This window comes from Bos mutus, chromosome 9 (assembly GCF_027580195.1).
Source record: "Bos mutus isolate GX-2022 chromosome 9, NWIPB_WYAK_1.1, whole genome shotgun sequence".
Lineage (NCBI taxonomy): Eukaryota > Metazoa > Chordata > Mammalia > Artiodactyla > Bovidae > Bos > Bos mutus.
The window spans coordinates 49615590-49635016 of record NC_091625.1 but is presented as its reverse complement, the minus strand read 5'-3'; the positions used below and the strand labels follow the sequence as shown (position 1 = coordinate 49635016).

Genomic DNA, 19427 nt, shown 5'->3' with positions numbered 1-19427 from the left:
TATAAAAATTGTTCTCAGAATTTTTATACAAAGAATTGGAGCTGAGACTCATAAAATGGTAATCAATTTCAGCTTTTCATCTTGTGTGCTTATGTGTGTTTATTTCTCTTTTCATTCAGCAATATAAAACATTCAGAAAATCGTATGCAGTGCTATTATTTCTTCTGTAAATCATTTATCCTCATTACATCTTTTTAATCTGATGTAAAGTTGGGAGCCTAATCCTGCAGCTCTGAAGAAGTGTGTAAAGTGAAGAATGACAAAGTCAACAGAAGAAAGAAAGTACACTTACCCACTGGAAAACAAAACAGAATATTTCAAAATGACTCTAAACATAAATTAAGTTTACCCACTGGGAGGTCCAACTTGCATTCTGATCATTTATATGGGGCTGTGTGACTATATACCCTGCTGTTTGATAAAAAATGATTACTAACCACAGGCACCCACCAGAGAACAGAGTGTATGTATAATGCTCGTGATGTCTCAGACATACAAAGCACCTTCTTAAAGAATGTCCATTTCCTTTCCATGGTAAGCAGACATAATTTTTCACTCTTTAATACTTCTGCTTCACAAAGTGGCTTGTTTTATGAATTATATTTTGCCATTTTCTCTTATGTTTATTTTAATAATGTGAAAAACTGCATTCATTAAAATAGATGGTTTTGTACCCCCAAATATTGGTATGTTTTCTGCTCTGTATTAAAATCCACAGCCTTCTTGTTATTACAAAAACTTAACAGTATCCATTTCAATATCATTTACTAAAATGAAAGAAAGAAAAAGTTTCTTAATAACCAGCTATTTTTCTTGAATACTGAATCCTCATTTAAGCCAAATTCATTTTCCAAGTCTACTGAATTAAATTTTCTTATTAAACAGGGCAGAGTAAATAATCTTATTGCCAAGCATAATATTTCCAACTACCACATTTTTAATTTGCTAATTTAAGAACGTGAAATTAATGTATTCCTCATGGCCAATAGTATAGTCTGATTCAAAATAGCACTTTTTAACCAACATCCTAATGTCAAAATAGCATTCCTACTAAGTGCTTGGTGTGTCAACGCTTCCAAAGTAAATAACTGCTCAGGCTCTCTAAAATCACAAGAATTTCAACCTGCATTTAAAAATTAAAAACAACAACAAGAGGTAACTGCACACAAAAGGGTTCTAAGCAATTCTACTTTCACAAACATTATACAGAACGTGTTTTCTTCACCAGTGGCATACCAGGACATGTGATCAGTCTACAGGGCCACACTGGCAAACAGAAATGATTATCGTTTCTAGAAAGAATAAGGCTCCAGTGTGGTCACCCGGCCGCCCAGCCAGTCTCATCCACAGGTGGCTTCCAGGCCGGTTCCTCACCTAGGGAGGACAGGTCAACAGAAGGGCCCCGCCACGACTTGCAGCCCTAGCTCCGGTGGTGGGGTCTCTTCACATTCTAGAGGTTAAAGTTAGACCCTCCCGGTCACTTAAACCCTCTTTGTGGTTCAGGGACGAATCACTCTCAGAACTCTGAACTTTGATTGGAGACTCTGGTTAAAATTAAGCACTTCAAACCCAGCTTTGAAAAGTGAAACAGATGTCCTGTTTGTTCACTATAAATGGCTCCGTACGTAGGATCCTTCTCCCTCTCTCTCGCGCCCCCTCTCTCTCTCCCCCTCCCTCCTTTCCTCTCTCTTCCTGCCCTATTAAATTTAAGAGTGCGCTTACAAGGTTAAAAAAGAGAGAGTAGAAATCAAAAATAGACTGTGAAGGGGAAAACTCCTAAACCTTTCTCTGGAACATAAAGACCGCTCTTCATGATGATGAAAGTGCTAGAGCTGTCACCTCCCAGCGCAGTCAGCGCTCGGGGTCAAAACCGACCCTACCCAGTGGACCCCAGCCTCGCCTGACGAGACCAGGGTCGCCTGGAGTGGGCCACGGAGTCCCAGACGTGCACTCACGTGAGGACGTAGTTGACGCTGACGATGCAGTGCGGCCTGGACGAGCGGCTGTTGTGCACGATGGTCGCGTAGCTCTGCACCCACACCCAGCCGCCGTGCTTCGCCAGGAACCGGTAGTATTTGGTGGTCACCTGCCCCTTTACCAGCACTGATGGAGAGACAGAAGATGGCTCGTGGTGAACAGACTTGCTCCTGAATCGGCCCAAATGTTATCCCTGGCGGTGGGGAGTGCAGGTCCCCAGGGAGCCCTAAGAGCTGCGCCCAGGCAGGAGGGAGAGACATCCAGAACATTCCCAAACGAACATTTCGTCCTGTTGAGTTGCTTTGAGTCCTCCGGTCCCTCAAGATTTAAAAAAGAGGGGAACACTTAAAGTTGGGGGATTCTCGAGACTCGATATTTTAACTATGGAAGGTCGGGTGTAGGCATCAACTCCCGGACGCTCACATTCCCTGTCCCGGGAGATTAAGCTCAAAGCAAAGTTGTTTCAAAGCTGCAGTGAGTCAGTGCAAGCTTGAGCCCAGTGGGGCAGCCTTAGATCCCATTTCCATCTTGGGGGAGGAGAGGAGGCGGAACGAGACCCGTCCTGGGAGAACTTCACCCGGGAACTCAGAAACTCCCTCGGCCTGCAGGAGGGCCAGGGGATGATTAGGGAGCTGAGCTGGGGCCAGTCCTGGGGCAAGGCGCGCAGGGCCTCTCCTAGCAACACCACCGACCTTTTCCAACACCGTCCCGCCCCCACCTCCCGGCGGGCAAGGTGGCGTCTTACGCAGGTGGTGGGCGCAGCGCAGGTGGAAGGTGTCGCAGCCGTGAACGTGGTGGTACAGAGTCTTCTCAATCAGGTCCTGAGGTTCGTACCCTGTCAGCTCCGCCACTCTGCGGAGAGTAACCCCCGGGATGAGCGCCGGCTGCGGGACTGCCCCCACCCCGAACAGCCACCGCAGAACTGTGCCCACCCTCAATTCTCAGGGCCCCCTCAGTCACCTCATCCGCAAAATTGGTCGACGAGGACTCTCGGCGACTGAGCTGGGCCGCCCTCCCGCTAGGGGGGCACTCTGGGGCCTGACCACCCACCTGGAGTCCAGGAAGATGAGCTTCATGTCCAGGCTGGCGCGGAACATGAACATGTTGCTGTGCAGTTTGATCTCCGTGACGGCGCTAGGAGGCAGCGAGTGGCCCACGGCCACCAGGCCCACGTTCTGGTAGCAGCCATCGAAAGGGGACATGTCCAGGCTGTACTGGCGGATCTTCAGGTAGCCGCTGCAGTGAATGACCTGAGGCGGACGGGCAAGGCCGGAGGCTCAGCCACAGGCAGGAAACACCCAAAAAGGTGGGAAAGGGACTGAAACATTTGCAGACTTTTCTCGGCCACAAACGCCTGTGCGCCACAGCCGGTGCACTTAAGTGTCCACAGTTATAGGGCTTCCACGTGTCTCAAGGGAGTGACGGTCCTGCCCCACTGGACTCACTTAAGAACTGATGAAAATGTAGAGGCCTGAACCCGGCCAACCCTAATGCATTCAGATCGCCAAGTGGGGCCCTGGGATCTGCGTGTTCGCTGCCATTAAACAAGAAAATCTTGCATTCCAGCTAAAACCCTGGTTCTTAACCGCTGGCGGGGTAGCGGGCAGAATCCGACGCTATGAATAAACTCTACCAATCTACCGAACTTACAGACTGTTTCAGATGCTTTACACATCCCTAAGGCCCATTACCAGCCCGAGGTTAAGATCCCCAGCGTTCAAGGCAGTATTCGAACCCACTGAGACGTCAGCAAGCTTAAAACACAGTCTCCAGCTGTTCACAAAGTTTAATGGCCCTTGCCATGCGCCCGGCTGGCGGCGCTGTGACGTTTGGGGCTGGGGCGGGGGAGAGCCGTCCAGGGTAGTCCTGGCTGCAGGAACCCCTCTCCCCACCCTCACGCGCCTCCAGTCCTGCCCCCTTCGCCCTCACGCTGCTCGGTGGGCGCGGCCGCCAGGAGGCGTGGATCTTCTTTCTCAGCCACGCACCTTGTAGCCGCCGCAGGTGAGGCCCGCGTTCCTCTTGGCCAAGACGCACTTCATCCTCAAGAAGAAGGAGCGCTCGATCTCGTACTCTGCGGGGGGTGGGGGTAGGGGTGGGGAGCACGTGAGACAAGCGGCGGCGCCACGGTCCCTGCCATACCTAAAGGAGAAAGAGCTAGCAGCTGACTGCGATGGGTCCCGGTGTCGCTTGCACACGGCTGCCTTACCCTGCACGAAGTGAGAGTGGTAGGGCTGGTGGGCCGTGAGCACCGCTGTCATCTCGTCGTGGTCCGCCGGGTGGATGTATTCGTAAATGCTGTTCCCGGTCAGCTCTACCTGTAAAGAGGTGGGTATCACCGTCTCCGAGGTGGTGGGACGTCCCACGGAGGGGCTGAAAGATTGAGCCAGGGGGTCTGCAGGGGACAGGAGCCTCAGCTCCAGAGTTGATCCTGAGTTCTAATTCCAGTTCTGCCTGCTACCTATTGCAACCTATCTAAGCCTCAGTTTCCTTATCTGTGAGAGGAAAGAATAACAATAGTAAGTATAGTAATAGTAGCAGTAGTAATAGTAACAGCTCCCTGGCAGTCTGGTAAAGACATCATGACATAAATATGTAGCCACCTCCCATGGTCTTTGGTTTAGGCTATAGCAGCTGGAAAAGGCATCCAAAAGGGCTTAGGGTGGATGCTAAAGGACAATTAGAGGAAGGGGAAGATCCAGACCTCCTGTCAACTGAGATGTTTTCAGTCCTAGAAACACATAGAAAAGCTTTGGGAAAGCCCCACCCCACCCTGCCCCACCCCCTGCCTCCAGGCCTGGCTATAAATATTGAAGGCTGGAGGTGTGGACCACTCACCTACCTGAGAAAGACCCAGGTGGACTGAGGCTGTCTCAGAGATGTACATGATCTTCCCATCTGGGGCCACCACAAAGATGAAACCATCCAGGGTCTGGGGAGACAGAAACCATTGAATGGAGAGCCCTCTGGGGCATTGGGAGAAATTGGGGGTGGGGGGGAGTGATACAGAAGTATAGAGAGATGGAGTAGACAGAGGCTAGCAGGAAGGAGGGCAAAAAAAGAAAGAGAAAACTAGCCACAAGAGTTCTTTTGTTCATTCCAAATTTGTAAGCATGGAGGAAGTGGTGGGTGAGGCTACTGTCCTCCAAGACTGAGGATTCAAGAAATGAACAAAGCACACATAGCTACACATACACAAACATTCTGGGGGAAAACCATAGCCTGTGATAAGAGGTGGGATGGGTACTAAGAAAACCAGAGGTTTCCTGTGTCAGTCTTGGAGAGTTTCATGGTGGGACATTCTATAATGGAAAGCATGCTAGCGGGGCTTGGGGAACAGCGGGCACTGGGAGATGTGGAAGGGCTGGCAGTCTGAAAAGTTTGTAGACAGAAGGCAGTTGGCCAGTGGCTCTGGAAAGAGTCCAGGAGAGGGGGATTTAGGAGATGAGAGTCTTTTGGGGGAGCAAGTCCACACAGAAGTGCTACAGAGTATATGTGTGTGTTTACACTGATGTAGCAAACTGACAGGCTCTCCACGAAGAAAAATCTTAGACTTTCACCGTTTCTTTATCTCTGTGAATGAGGCTTCAGTCCAGGTGGTGGAGCATCAGGATGAGTCAGATCCTGCTCTCAAGGAGCCAGAAATGTATAAGGGACAACAGACCTAAAGCCGATATAATGACCATACAGCTGAATGCACAGTGCTGTGAGGGCCTAGAGGCTGAGTAGCCTGAGACCTGGGGAGAATCAGAGTGGTCAGAGAAGCAGAATTTAGAAGAGCTGTCTGAGCGGAACCTTGAGGAGGAAGCCTCAATGTGAAAAGGGAAGAAGGTCATCCTAGACAGAAGCATGATATATAGAAAACAGGCATTGGGGGAGAGGAGAGGATGCATCTGGTGTATTCAGGCATGGTAAGTTTGGTGTACCAGAGATGAGACTGAGGAAATACACTGGTGCTGGATTTTTGGAGAGTTTGGGATGTCAGTCTGAGGAATTCAGAGATGCTTTGCAGGTATCAGGTTCCAACAGAGTAGGGAAATAAATAGCAGGCTTAAATGTGTGTGTGTGTTGGTGGTGTTTTTTGTTTCATTTTTCTGGCAGAATGTGGACAGTGACCTATAGGAGGAAAGAGTGGAGATGAGGAAATCAGGGATGGTCAAGCCTGAACTTGGTGGTTCAAGGAAGACAGAGTAGGGAAAGAGTCTAAGATGATTCTGGCTGTTGTGGTTTGTGGTGGTAGAAAGAGAAGCTGAGACTGACTTCAAGATCATTGAAATTTACAGAGGCATGGTGAGTTTTAGTATGAGTGGAAGTCTGGAAGAAGGAGATAGTGAATTCTTGTCTTGGGTATGCTAAATTTCAGGTATAGGCAGATTTCCATTTGGATGTGTCCAGATGGCAGCAGAAAATAAAGGTCTGTTGCTCAGGAGAGGGATATCTAGACAAGCAGTCATGCAAATGTGGGGAAAGGAGTTGATGTGGTGGTGTTGGCTGAGATAACCCAGGAAACCTTGAAGCTGTAAGAGGAGAAACAAAGCTGGAACCTTGGGGAAATGCCAGCATTTACAGTCAGACAGTGGTGGGAAAACCTAGAACAGCAAGCAGAGAGGGGGAAGAATCCAGGAAACTGTGCTACTTTAGAGACTAAGGGAGAGGCAGAATGTCAAGCAAGCCATGTCACCTCCATCCAGTCTTTGCCCAGATGTCACCTTCCCCATGAGGTCCTCTGTAACTGTCTTACCACTAAACACAGCCCTCTTCTTCACCTTCTTTTTGTCCATGGCACCCACACCACTGTCATACTATGCACCTGAATGGATATGCAAGGCTGCTCTCCTTAGAATGTCAGCTCCATGAGGGCAGGGCTTTCTGCCTGGCATACAACTGGACCTCCTGTGTTTGTGGAATGAACGAGGTCAGGTAAGATAAGAGATGAGCATCACTAAGTCCTGTGAGGAGTTTGGGATGAAGATGAGGAAAAAGATTGGGCAAGGACTAGAAGGGGTGACTGTTTGGGTTGTGCTCTCTTGTTTATATTGATGAGGAAAGTTAGCTGGGAATATGGAGGGATTTCGGAGGGGGTCAGTTGCTGAGAGACAACTGATGGAAGGTGTCCCCAAGAAAGGGGAGAGATAGTGCCTTTTAGTTAAATTCAGGGGTGTGGAGGCCAGACCTGGAAGGGAATGCTCACACAGGGCCACTCTTTGCCCTATGAAACTAAAATCTCTTTTGGCCTCTGGGATTGAAGGAGGGACTGAGTAGTGATGAGACTGGAAAGGCCAGGCCACTCCTGCCATGAAATGCTGAGCATGCCTGGCCAGGGAAGGAGGACCATCTGAGAGTCCCCAATCTGATGCTAAGGCTCCCACGTGAGGAGCTTTGGTGGACTTGAATAACAAGAATAAGGGGGTGCAGGGTGGGATACAAGTGTCAAGCCTAAAAATTCCACGGGGAGTTTTACTATTTTAAATATTTGCTAGGCGACTTACTCGGGCAGTGGACAATTTAAAACGGTGTACACTGCAAACAACGTGGTAATGGGCGCCTCCACAATGGATAAACTCATTACCTGGGGAGGTATGTGTGCTACCGCGAGGGTCCCTGCACGGCCTGGCAGGGCTGGGATGAGGGCGCCTGGAGAGAGGAAAGAGCCCCGGGAGCTACAGGGCGCAGATGAAACAAGTTGTGGTCGCAGCTGCATCCGGAATGTGTGGGCTTAAAGCACTGACGGGCATTTCTACCAGATCCCGGCTATTTCCGGGATAAATTCTTCATTTCGGACGGTTGTGCAGCCGGGTTTCGGCAGCTTGGCCCGAGGACAGCAGTTCCCTCTGCCGAGTGGTGTCAGATGGCGCCCCCTCCCTCGGTTCAGCAGTCCTGATTGTGGCCTTAACGGGCTCCCCTCCAAACCCAACGCGCCCATTGTCACCTGCTCCTCCCTCTCCACCTGGCCAGGAGACTTCCACACCCAGCGAGGTCCGGAGCCTAACATTTTAACTTTATAAGGAGTTGTAGGGACCGCGTGTGAGACGGCCACCTTGGGACAGTTTCCCATTTTCTGGGGAACAGGAAGCCTGGCTCGGGCCCTCGCACACGTGCCGCGTCAGTACCTGGAGCAGGTGCGAGCCCAGTTCGCGGCCGACGTTGTCCAGAGGGCTGGTCCTACTAGAGTGGCCCCACGCCTCGCCAAGCCCTGTGAAACACAGAGACACCCTTAAAAGATGCACTCCGACCCAGCTGGCGGTTTGAGAAGCAGTTTAGTGGGTCTGTCACCCAGGCAAGCTTTCACACACAACCGGACACCGTCTGGGCTCCCTCTCCACCTGGACCTCGGGAACCCATTGAGTCAACTGCGGCTCTGCCCTCTCAACTCCAAAGGAGTTTAACAGACGTCAGACTCCCTCTCCCTCTGCACTACCGGCCCTTCTCAGGTTGGACAGGGTCCTGGCTGAGCGCCCCACTCACCCACCCTGGCAGCATCGTAAGTGGCCTCGTTTGAGGTCAGTCTGTGCCCAGAAGGGGCCCGACACAACAGCAGAGCGATAACTTTTGTGCAGGTTCACTAATGTGCTTAGAAGGGCGAGGGACACTACTTCTCACCCCAAGTTTCATCATCCTTATCACGAGGCCGAGGGTGTCCACATTTTCAGCGAATACCGCGGCCTGCCCAGAAAGACCTGAGACTGCGGGCCAAGGACAGCTTTTCCTGGTGGGCTTTCTAATTGGCTGCGGGGCTCTCCAGCCCTTTTCCTCCCCTTGGCCTCTGACTTTAAAACGCTTCGGAAAAATTCGTTTGGTTGGGGATGGCTTCCAGCACCAGCTACCCTCCGCAACCCTTCCTCTGCCTTTCCTTTTTCTCCTAGCAGCCTTAACGCGTCCTAACCTCAGGTCCCCACCCCCACCCCAAGAAAAACCCAGGAGCTTTTCTGAAAGCCACTTATTTTCAGGTGCTAAGACCATCTTACAATATTTATGTCCCATTTTGGACATAGGGAATCATTCCTCTTCTCTAATTCCCCGGCATCAACTACTAACAAAGACTGCCCCTTCCTGTCCTTGATGCTATCACCTTAAGCTCTCTCCAGGCTTTGCCACAAATCAGTTCTCTGGTGATGTCTGAAAAATAAACCTCCCTGTATGCCCGTGGCTCATTTTTCAAAATTTAATATGCAGTCTGCTATAGTACCTGTTTTCAGGAAGAAAATGAAAAGTAAGACAGAAGAAACTTGCAGAGGTTAAACTACTTATGGGTAATATCTTCTAACAATGTTGCTGCTGAAATTAACATAACTAGGTAGTCCAATTCTTTTATGCTTCCACCACTGAACAAGGTTAAACGTGATAAAAATTGGGGGGATGATTTACTGAATTACTGCTTTATGGGACAAATCACTATGAAGTACCCAATGACAAACACTTGCATTGTAAATAGGGGTGGGGGCGGATCTTTCAGAATAAAACACAGAGTTGGGACTCTTAAAACTGCTTCCGAAGCAAGCGATCAAAACCCTGGTAAGGAGTAACCGTGAGCGCCCCTTAAGCGCGAATCGGGTTTTTCTGGATGTTTGCACATCTAAATAAATCTAACGATTTCCCCACCGCTCTGCAAACACTGATCCGCCCCCACCAACCCCCGCCCTCGCCCAGACTCCTCTCCCTTCCTCGCGTTGAGCAACTCCTCCTGATTCTTCCTCCCTCCCCAGAGTGACTCCACTGCCCTGATCCCTGCGGTCCTCCTGGACAGTTCCGGAGGGCCCTGCCACAGCAGCCGGCACACACACAATCCTTCGCCTTGTTACTTTCCCTTAGCTCCTGCCGTCTGAGTCAAGCTCTATTTCTTGGTTTCACCCCCGATCACACATACCCACCCAGAAGAAGTGGCGGGAGGGTGTAGTCGAGGAGGTCGCACGGGGGGGTGGGGAAAGGATCCTGCCGGTAGAGCCCGGTACTCGGGTGGCGCTGGCCCTTTGACGCTGGCGCCCAACGGAGGCCCGAAAGCCCCGAGCTTCCTGGGGCGAGGGGCCGGGCGCTCGGCAGGCAGGGAGGTGGCCGCAGCCGCCTTGCGTCTGGGATTGTGCCTTCCGCAGCTCCCCAAAGGGTGTGAAACTTGCTCGTGGAGCCAACAAACGGCTATTCTAAAATTACGAAGGTTGTCCAAAGCGGCTGGGGACACTCGGGAGCCGCCTCCGGACCAGAATCATCTGAAACTCCCTCCCCCCGAGCTGAGCTCAGAGTTGAGTACCGGTTCCGAACTCCCGGCCCCAGCCTCGGCTGGTTGTGGTCTCTGGGGGCGGCCTCATTATTATGCGCCTACGAGGGAAAGCAAGACTTCCCTGCAGGTTAATAAACAGCCGGGCCGGGCACAGGGTGACAGGAGCCTCCCGCGCCGTCTCCTGTACCCCCCCCCACCCCCTCACCTTTTAAGGAACCTTTTGCTTTCACGGAGCATTGCCTTCTCTTCAGTTCCCGGTTGAAACCTCCCGCACATGGTTGTGTCTGGGTTAATGTTTTATAAAGAACTGGCTGCCTTCCTCTACCTGTCGGGCTTTTCTGACCTAAGATCAGGGCTCTGAGCTCTCCTTTCAGCCGGCCCAGGACACCTTCCAAGGCCGGGGCATGGGTTTCATCTCTCAAAAAGCCGGGGGTAAGGTGGGAGCAGAGACCCCTCTCCCTGGACCCCGTTACCTTCCTCCCGCACTGACGCGCTCCCACCCCCAGTTTCTGTTGGAGAAGGGAGTAAGCTGAGATTTCGTTTCTGCACTTGACCTACCGCAGAAAATTCACAAATCCTTTGATTGTCTGTTTAAAATGAGGAGGAAACCAGCTCCCTTTGCGGCAGGATTACAGTGGGAACAAGATCTAAAGATTCTCTTGTAATTCGGTGAGGCTGAGGGAACGGGATTTTGCAAAGGAGAGAAGGAGCTCTGCGAGGGAGGCGATAACTAAATCGGGTTTTAGACAAAAGGATTTTCCCCAGCTAAAGTGGCCGAAGACAAAGGAAAACATAATCTATTTTGGAAGATTTCCCAGATATGCCACATTAACCTTAGCAGATAAATTTTTCTTCTCCCCACCCCCTCTCCCTTTAAAGTCTGGTTTATCATATTTACATAAGTAGTATTAGAAGGGATGTATCTATTATGGATCTAAAGGACTAGCTCACATTTCACGTGAAACCCCGGGCGAAGTTTCACTGTTGCTTTACCCTCAGTGCGCCGTTGAGCCATTTCCATTTAAATACCCCCTGACCCAAGGATTACCTCAATGGACTGACTGCACGGGTTTTGTAATTTCCTGAAAATGAGATTTCGATTTATAAAACAAGAAACCAATTAGTAACCAAATGAGGCGAAGTAGATCCACTAAAATTGACCTAATCCCACAGGCACAATTTAGGCCCGTTCTTGGCGAATGAATGATGAGCCCCAGTCTAGCGTGAGCCCAAAGCATCATCCAGCTGTGTTATTGCAAGCAGCAAAAATAAATTGATCGAGCTTTTCCTTCGGAATGAGTTTCATACCCTTGACAAAATATAGATTACAGACCAGGTATCTCCTCCTTCACCCAGTCAGGAAGAGGAGGAGGAGAAGAGGTTGTTCTACTGTTTCGCCGCCGCCCCCACCCCCACTTTAATAAATAAACACAGTATCTCAATAGAAAGGTGTTCTCCTTATTGTCCTTCCCGGAAACCTTCAATTCTTGGATGACAGGGAGCTGTCCCATGACCTGACCACAACTTGGTGACTGAGACGGGAAAAGCCCTCGGAGACCCCGCGTCTAACTTCTGGTCCCGGGGGACTTGTCTCAGCCACCTGGTTTGTCCACAGGGCCTCCGCGTTCTCACTGTGCAACCCTTTCAGCCTCAGAGCAAGTGGTATTCGTGTTCCGGCTCCAGGAGCCTCAGCGGCTGGGCTCTTTGCGGCAGAGAGGGACGGAGATCAGGAGCGTTTGGCCCAGACCGAGCGGTCTGGAGCGGTCACTGGGCAGAAGGCTGCTTCGCGCACCGAAACGCACTCAGTACCCCAACCTGGGACGCCTGGCCTCTGGGCTATCTGGCGGTGTGGCCCACCTTCCGACGACGTTGGTGGCCGCGCGGGGCTGGGGTTTGCCCCGTGCAGGGTCCCGGGCCCCGGAGTGCGCGTGTGCCCGGTGCTCCCCTGCCTGCCTCCGAGACCCCCAGCCGCGCCCAGGGTATCCACTTCTGTCAGTGTGAACCTGGGGTGGAGACCGACGGTCGCAGCGCTGACACTCTCTGGGCGCTGGTTGGTGCTTCGGCCCCTGAGCTAGGGCTTCCCGGGCGGGGCCGAGCCCGGGAGAACACGAACTGCAGGAACGAGGACAGGCCGGGTCCGGCCAGGTCCCGACTAACCCGTGGGACGGACACGCACGAAGAGTTGACAATAGTGTGCGACGGCTGAGAGCCTCACGCTGTATCTTCCCCAAGACTCCGGACCTTCGAGGCTGGCCGGGCTGGGCGTCCGAAGACCGGCGCGGGCGAGGCCGCTGGTCCGCTCCGCGGGGCGGGCCTGTCCCGCTTCGGTTCCACTTGGCGGTCGGGACGCACAGCTTTGCGCCTCGGGCGGCATCTTGGCTTTAGAGGAGTTTTAGAGGAGGGCCGGGCCTGGGGGCAGTGGCCCGCGCAGCGCCAGGCTCGGCGGGCGGAGACGCCCTCACGCCCCAGGAAGGCAGAAACATAGGCCCGCGCGGAGCGTGAGGAGACACCGCGCGGAGGCCTCGAGCTGGCGCACTCTCGGCTACCGGGGCCAAGGCGAGCGGGTCACTGGCCGCCGTCGCGGGGAGAGAATGGGCCGCACGGTGGGGATCTGGCCCGCGGGCCTTGGCCTACAAGCCTCCCCGGCGGCGAGGGCTTCGACAAGGTCGCTGTCCCTGGACTGGTCAGAGCCACGGAGGTCGAGTGATACCGCTCCGGAACCGTCTGCCCAATGGCGCTACCCGAGGAAGAAGCTTTGGTCCTCAATGCTCAGACAATGTTTCAGTGTTTTCTAACTAGGAGGCCCGTTGCAAAATAATTGAGGATTCCCCGTCCCCATGCAAAATTTAAAATTCCGTGGACCATAAACTGACAATGAATGCACAGCTATTATCATAAGGTTTTAGCTGGGACTAAACCTTATTCTCTTGAGAAACACCTGATCCGACAAAGAAATGAGGCAAGAATTCATAGATTTGAATTCTGTGTCCACATTTGTATCTGCAAAACCTGGAATCTGCCAAGATTCCCCCAGATTGAAAAATAACTCCCCCTAGAAATCAGATTTGTCCCCTGGAAATTTAACCTGATTTTAGTTTCAGAAGAGTGTACCCTGCTTAAAAGTATTCTGCCATAGCTTATCATACCCTGTTTTTATAGTTTGCTGTTGTTGCTATTGTTACTGTTTTTATTAATGATTACTCCCTTTTCAAAAAAAAAAAAAGTACTTCTTCCATTGATCTGGTCTACAATTTCTAGCACATAAATCTGCCTTGCAAATGCTCTGCCCAGAATTTAGTTTTGCACTCTATATTTTAAGTCAACATCAAAACTGGAATTAAACAGAGAAACCCAGCGTGGAGCATAAACTGTGCTTAAAGGCGTTTAAATGAGAAAAACTTCTGTAAGAAAATAAACATGGAAACCTAATGCTCAATCATTTCCCCAAGCAGCAAGAAAAACAGCCTTAAATCACCCATCCACGTGGGAAATGGGGCCTCTTTTCCTCTTTCAGTTCTCAGCCTCAAAAAAATACAAGGTGATTAAGGATTTCAGTCTTGAGGTGAATATTAGAGCAAGTGTCTGTGGAGGTTTGTTTAATTATCCTTTTCTTTCCAGACTTTGTAGAGACTCCTACACAGTTACTGATTTCAATTCTGTCATTACTTTTATTTTGCCAAGACATATTGACAAAGAAATGGCAGTAATGTTACCAAGATACTGAATGGCCATAGATTTGAAAACATTTGATCTTTTCAAAGGCCACACTATGCAAGCCACTATGCCCCCAGTAAAAAACTGTATTATAACTGGATAACAAATACATATTTTAGTTGAACTTGTTCTTTTTTGTATACAAATCAAGTCATAACATCTCTCTCTCTCTCTTTTTTTTTTAATCTTGCCTCTTTGGCTTTGAGAACACCAAAGACGTATATATCCAGATATACCAACTTTTCCTTTGCAAGGCTGTTTTAAAATAGAATATGTTACCACTTGGGATATGCAATTCCAATGATTTCCCACTAATTGTCCCAGAGATTTTGTTTTTATTTTTACTATGAAATTTCCAATTTAATACTTTATTCTTAATTATTCCAGGGGCCCATATCCCATTCTTCTGTTCCTTCTCCCTCGATTTTTTCCCTCAACAGCTCAATTTTATCTATTGAGATAAATAAAAGCTGAAATTTGCTCCCAAACCAGGAATTTACTAGACTCCTGGGGGCAGGGTGGTTAAGAATTGTATTCAACAAATGGGGGGAGGGTAGCTATATTTTAAGTATCTTTCATTTTTTTCATGTGTAAGTATGGAAGGATTTCTGTTTAAATCTTTTGGCATTACAGGGTATTATAAATAAAATGTAATATGAGCAAAAACAGTAAAATTTTATAGTCATTTTTATGCCTAATAACTGATGCCACCAGATTTAGAATTATTTTAGATTATATACTTTGCAAAATCCATACGTTACATGTGATAGCAGGCTTATTGTGATGAAATAGTTACCTTCATCTCACCTTTAAAAATTTGTTGAAGACCTACTATGTGCTAGGATGGTGTCAGGACAGATGTAAAAATGTACTTCATTTTCAAACAAATTCTTTCCATCTCTCCACACTAAAATATATTACCTCCATAAAAAGTGCTCAGTTTCCCCCACTGCATGGACCTAATCTTGCCCACCTTTCTGCCTTCAGGCAACAGCTGAACCCAAATTTGGCACCCTCTGCAGGTTGTGCTTGGTTCTGCGGCCTTGTGATTATTTTGCTCCTGAAAACTGTTGGTTTTATTGTTTGTTGCTGTTGTCCTTTAATATTTTAAAGGGCTGAATCTGGGTTTTGGACTTTTGAAGCTAATCTAGACTCAAAATTAAAACCTCATCCTTAGGAACCAGCTGTCTGGATGACCCTAACTCACCCGGTGGAAGCTTCGGGTGAGTTATGAGCTCAACAGTAGCTGGGGAAATAAATGGTGTGCCCAGAGTTCACACATCGTCCATCCCCTCCTCCCCATAAACTCGCACGCATCCAAAGAAGGGAGAGGAAGGAGTGGCCCCTGGCCAGAGCTCTGAAGGAAGGTGAGTGGGGCTGCAGAAAGTACATCACCTTTAAAGTAGCCACAGGGGACAGGCCTGGCCAACAAGGGGACTCCAGCGGGAGTTTTCACCCGCGCTCTTTTTAAAATTAATGAGAAGTTGACTAAGAGGGTTTACTTTTTGTTCCTCCTATTTATCACGCAATTTATAATTTGTGGAGTTAGCATTAAATTAAACAAGAAAGCTCGCTCTCTTAAAAACAAAACAACAAAACCCAGCCCGATTCCCTCCGGCCGCGCCTGCCCGGGGTCTGCACGACACAGAGGAGCCCCTGGCCCAGCGACTCCCCGGGCGCACTGTCCCTCTGTGTGCCCGCCCGGGAAGCCAACCCGCTATTCTTTTCCTCCGCTATTACTCGCAGCCTCACAAGCAGCACCATATGCTGCTTCTGATCAAACAGCGAGCGACATCGGCACCGATAATTGACGAGACCCGCTAGAAATCACGCAGAAAGGGAGCCCACTGAGACCGCAGGGGCTGACAAATCACTGCTAATAATCCTGTTAGGAACAGAGCGGCCAGCGGAGTTCGCAATAGCTTTATTTTTATAAAGTAGGCGCTGACAGTATAAAGACAACGATATCTCTTTTTTAAACACAAGGCAATGTAGCATAATAGAAATTTTCCCACCGGAAATTCTCAACACAGGTCGAATGGGAAGTGTGTTTTTTTTATTACATAAGTTGCCCCTCCTTCTTTTTTCTCTTTTCTTTTTTAAAAAAACTTTTCAGGTGTGTTAGGTTTTGATTCCTCTCCTCCTGTAGTTTCCAAGGTCAAATGAGATAGTTCAAGGAACTGCTTTAAGACAAAATGACCATAATACTACTAATAGCTTTGGGCTAAAACTCAACTATAAAAGTTGTCCTTTAGTGCTCCTGACTAATTCGGGGGCATGTTTTGCAAGATTTTGATTCAGATAATAACTTGCAGTCAAAATGAAGCAAAGTGAAACTCAAAGCCCAATAGTGATTCTTTCCTTCCCTCTTTTCCCTAAAAGAAACAACAAATTCCAAACATCCAAAATCAACAATAACATAAATCTCTCTGGGTCAAATAAGACGTTCTGGTTTGTAAATAAACAGGGTTCCTTCTCTTGAATTTGTTTGTTTAGTATTCTCTTCTTTATACTTCCAAATCGTCCTTCCCCAGCAAAGACATATCTAAAATATTTTAAAAATCTGTTTATATGTTATTTGAATGTGAGTAAAGGAAAAGATGGGGAAACAGAAGAGAGAGGAGTCCTTCATCTACTGAATATAAATGGTTTTATACACGACAGTATTCTATGAAGGTTACTTTGTCTTCACACAGTGAATCTTGATAATCTAAATACACATTTTAAATCATGTCAACAGTGCAGCTATTCTAACTTCTAGGCCTTATAAGACAATTTTCCCAGGGATTCATTTGCCAACCTGCCACCTAAAAGATATTTTCTAAGCAGGCAAGTAATCTTAATTCAATCTTATATCTCAGAAAAAATATCAAGCCCAGAGTTGCAAATCAGAGTTAGTCTCAGAATCTGTGACCATCTCAACAACTCAGATAAATTTTCAATAAGTAGTCGAGAAACTGGGTAAATTCAGAACATATTTGTTCATGAACTTGCCTGCTCCTCATCTGCTGAATTACTGACATATTGAGAAATTATTATCTCCATGTACATGGATCTGTCTAGACATAGCAAAAACAGAAGAATTTAGAGGTGTTCCTGCTCTCTACTAGATATAAATCTAACAAGAGGAATTAAAAAAGAAATACATGTTTGGGTTATTAGTACTTCCGACAGAGCCCAGTTATCTAAGTGTTGACAAAAGCACCGTTGGGCTGCTTCCCAATCAAACACATCTGATGGACAGAAGAGAAAGTATTAATGGGGAAGTAGAAAGAGCCACAGAAAGGCAAGAGAAATTCTAAATCCAGCAAAGTCCTTAGTTATTCTAGCATGCTAAACTTCCCTTTGCAGTGAGTGTGTAGGTACATATGCGTGTATTTCTCTGCCGGTAGTGTAGCCATTCATTGGCAAATCCCTTACCCCTTCTACCTTTGAAATTCCACCTGGTCAAAGTCACTTACCTTCTGGGAACACTACTCTCATTTTGAGATAGCTGGTGGTGAGTCTGATTATGGATGCTTTGTCCAGCTGCGAGGTGATAGCTGAGGGCAAAGGCAATAATTTAGCCAGTTCATAAAATTCACTGTTTTCCTTCTCCCTCCTAGTCCGGGCAGCATTTTTGGACTTCTCTTTCATCGTGTCTCGTTCTCCCTTTCTTCTTACAACATAAGTTCCACAGATTCATCCAAAATCAAAAATAAACTTTCAATTAGAGATCATATTTGGCAAAAAATATAAAGCATGCTTTGACGAGACTTTTGCTTCAGTGTTTTGATGGTAGTGAAAGAACAACGGCGAACGGATTTTTTTTTTTTCTTTAAAAATATGGGATGCGAATAAAATTGCTGATCCACGGCAAGCGATCTCGACAATCCTGCTGGGTATCAAATGCCGGCGGGAACCCCGAAGAGCCAGCCTTTTCTTCGGTTCCGCGCTGCAAACCCCGGTCCTCCGGAGATCGACATAATAATCCCCGACGGGTTCTCTCAGTCCCGAGGCCTTGGAGGCAGCTCCGAGCCCCTCGGGGAAGAACACGACTGCCGGACCACTCTTTCAGGCCACTGTGAAGACAACAGCATCAGAGCGTCAGACATCTGCGGCTCCAAAATCACTCACGCGCTCGCCCCAATTCTGGGGGAAATGGCCGGGAAGGGCCTCAGCGCGCCTCCGCTTTTCCTTGCCAGACTCAGTGCTTTGGTTGGTTGGTTAAGATCTGGAAAAATCAGCAGCGAGACTGAGTCCCCTGCAAATAATATTCGCCTTCTCTCACCCCCGTCAGACACATTCTCCAGCCCCCTGGGAAGTTGCCCAAACCACAAAACACAGGTCTCGGGAGACTCTTAGGAGCCCCAGGCCAGGCGTACGTTCCCAGGAAGCCAGGTTTCTGCAAACCAGAATTTCTCCGCAGCGCTCGGGAGCCTCTCCGTCCCCCCACTTTGGTAGGTCCGGAACTTGACTCTAACTTGGGTCTCAAGTCTCAGGGATTCCTCAAAAAGTGGCACTTATACATCGAGTCCCTCGGGACTGCCGAGGAGGCGACCCAGCGCTTCCCCTGCCCAGCGGGGGCGGCAACACGCCGGGCACGGCAGCGCCAGGTTAACAGGTGGCACATTCGCGACAGCCCCTCGCAGGCACCGGAGGGCGGGAGGCTCCTGGCCTCTCCTCCTCCGCCGTGGAGCCGCGGGCGCCACTGGGCGGGCGCAGGGCATATTCCACTTCACCTACCTTCAGTCCCTGCCGGCGGCAAAGCATGCGGAGGCGCCCACCTCTTAATTGTACTCATGCCTACCGTCCAACTAAGCCACTCCGCGGGCCTCGCCGCTTCCCACTAGCAGAGAGGAGCAGAGCGCGTCCAGGCTCTCTCTTCTTCTCTCGGTCATGAATTGGGGGATGGGTGCGAGGGAGAAGGGGGGAGGATTCGGGCTTTGGGACGGGTGAGGTGGTTTTAAAATCCTCCTCCTCGGTAGTTGTTATGAAGGAAGTATTATTGCTAATTGGAAGCCGAAAACGCCCCCCTGTAACTTCTTTATGGCTTTACAGGGTTTAGCTTCAACTTCGCTCCAGGGCTCCCTCTCTCCCGCCCTCTCTTAATGCCACTCACAACCTACTCGTTTCTGATTGGCTCGGTGCGTCTCGGGATGCGACGCTCATTGGCCAACAGGCCTGAGTGACGCGTGCACGACCCGAGCCTCCCCGCCCCCCGCCCCCCTCCCAGCCGCGCGCCCCGGCTCTCCGCAAGCCGCCTAGCTAGCCGCGTGGCCGTAACGCTCCAACTAGCCCCGGACACGGAGTCTGCGCTGCCCCTCAGCAGCTGCTGCTTTTGGCCTCCTGGCTCTTGAGGGCGATGTGCAGAACCCACGCTCCCCTCTCTCCCGAGGGTCTAGGGGCTGTGCACTCACCCCTGAGCGCCGGTTCCGCAGTGCCGAGGGCGCCCCAAAGCGACTGGCAGCGGCCTCCGGGCCTCAAAGGTCGGGACCTTGGGCTGGGGCTCCCCACAGGCGAGGCGGGAGTCGCTCTGGCTGCGGGA

At 49.6% G+C, this 19427-nt stretch overlaps 1 protein-coding gene across 1 annotated transcript in view; it reads right to left on the bottom strand.

Moving 5' to 3' along the window:
• Positions 1 to 17767, bottom strand: part of SIM1 (SIM bHLH transcription factor 1) — a 68334-nt gene extending 50567 nt beyond the window's left edge. The window contains exons 1-8 of the mRNA XM_005902612.2: positions 17362 to 17767; positions 8085 to 8167; positions 4817 to 4906; positions 4184 to 4292; positions 3963 to 4048; positions 3028 to 3227; positions 2723 to 2829; positions 1956 to 2103 (exon numbers count right to left, since the gene is read on the bottom strand). Of these exons, the coding sequence (XP_005902674.1) occupies positions 1956 to 2103; positions 2723 to 2829; positions 3028 to 3227; positions 3963 to 4048; positions 4184 to 4292; positions 4817 to 4906; positions 8085 to 8167; positions 17362 to 17536 (998 nt within the window). The 5' untranslated portion in view covers positions 17537 to 17767. The remainder of the gene's footprint in view (positions 1 to 1955; positions 2104 to 2722; positions 2830 to 3027; positions 3228 to 3962; positions 4049 to 4183; positions 4293 to 4816; positions 4907 to 8084; positions 8168 to 17361) is intronic.
• Between the last annotated feature and the right edge of the window lie 1660 nt (positions 17768 to 19427).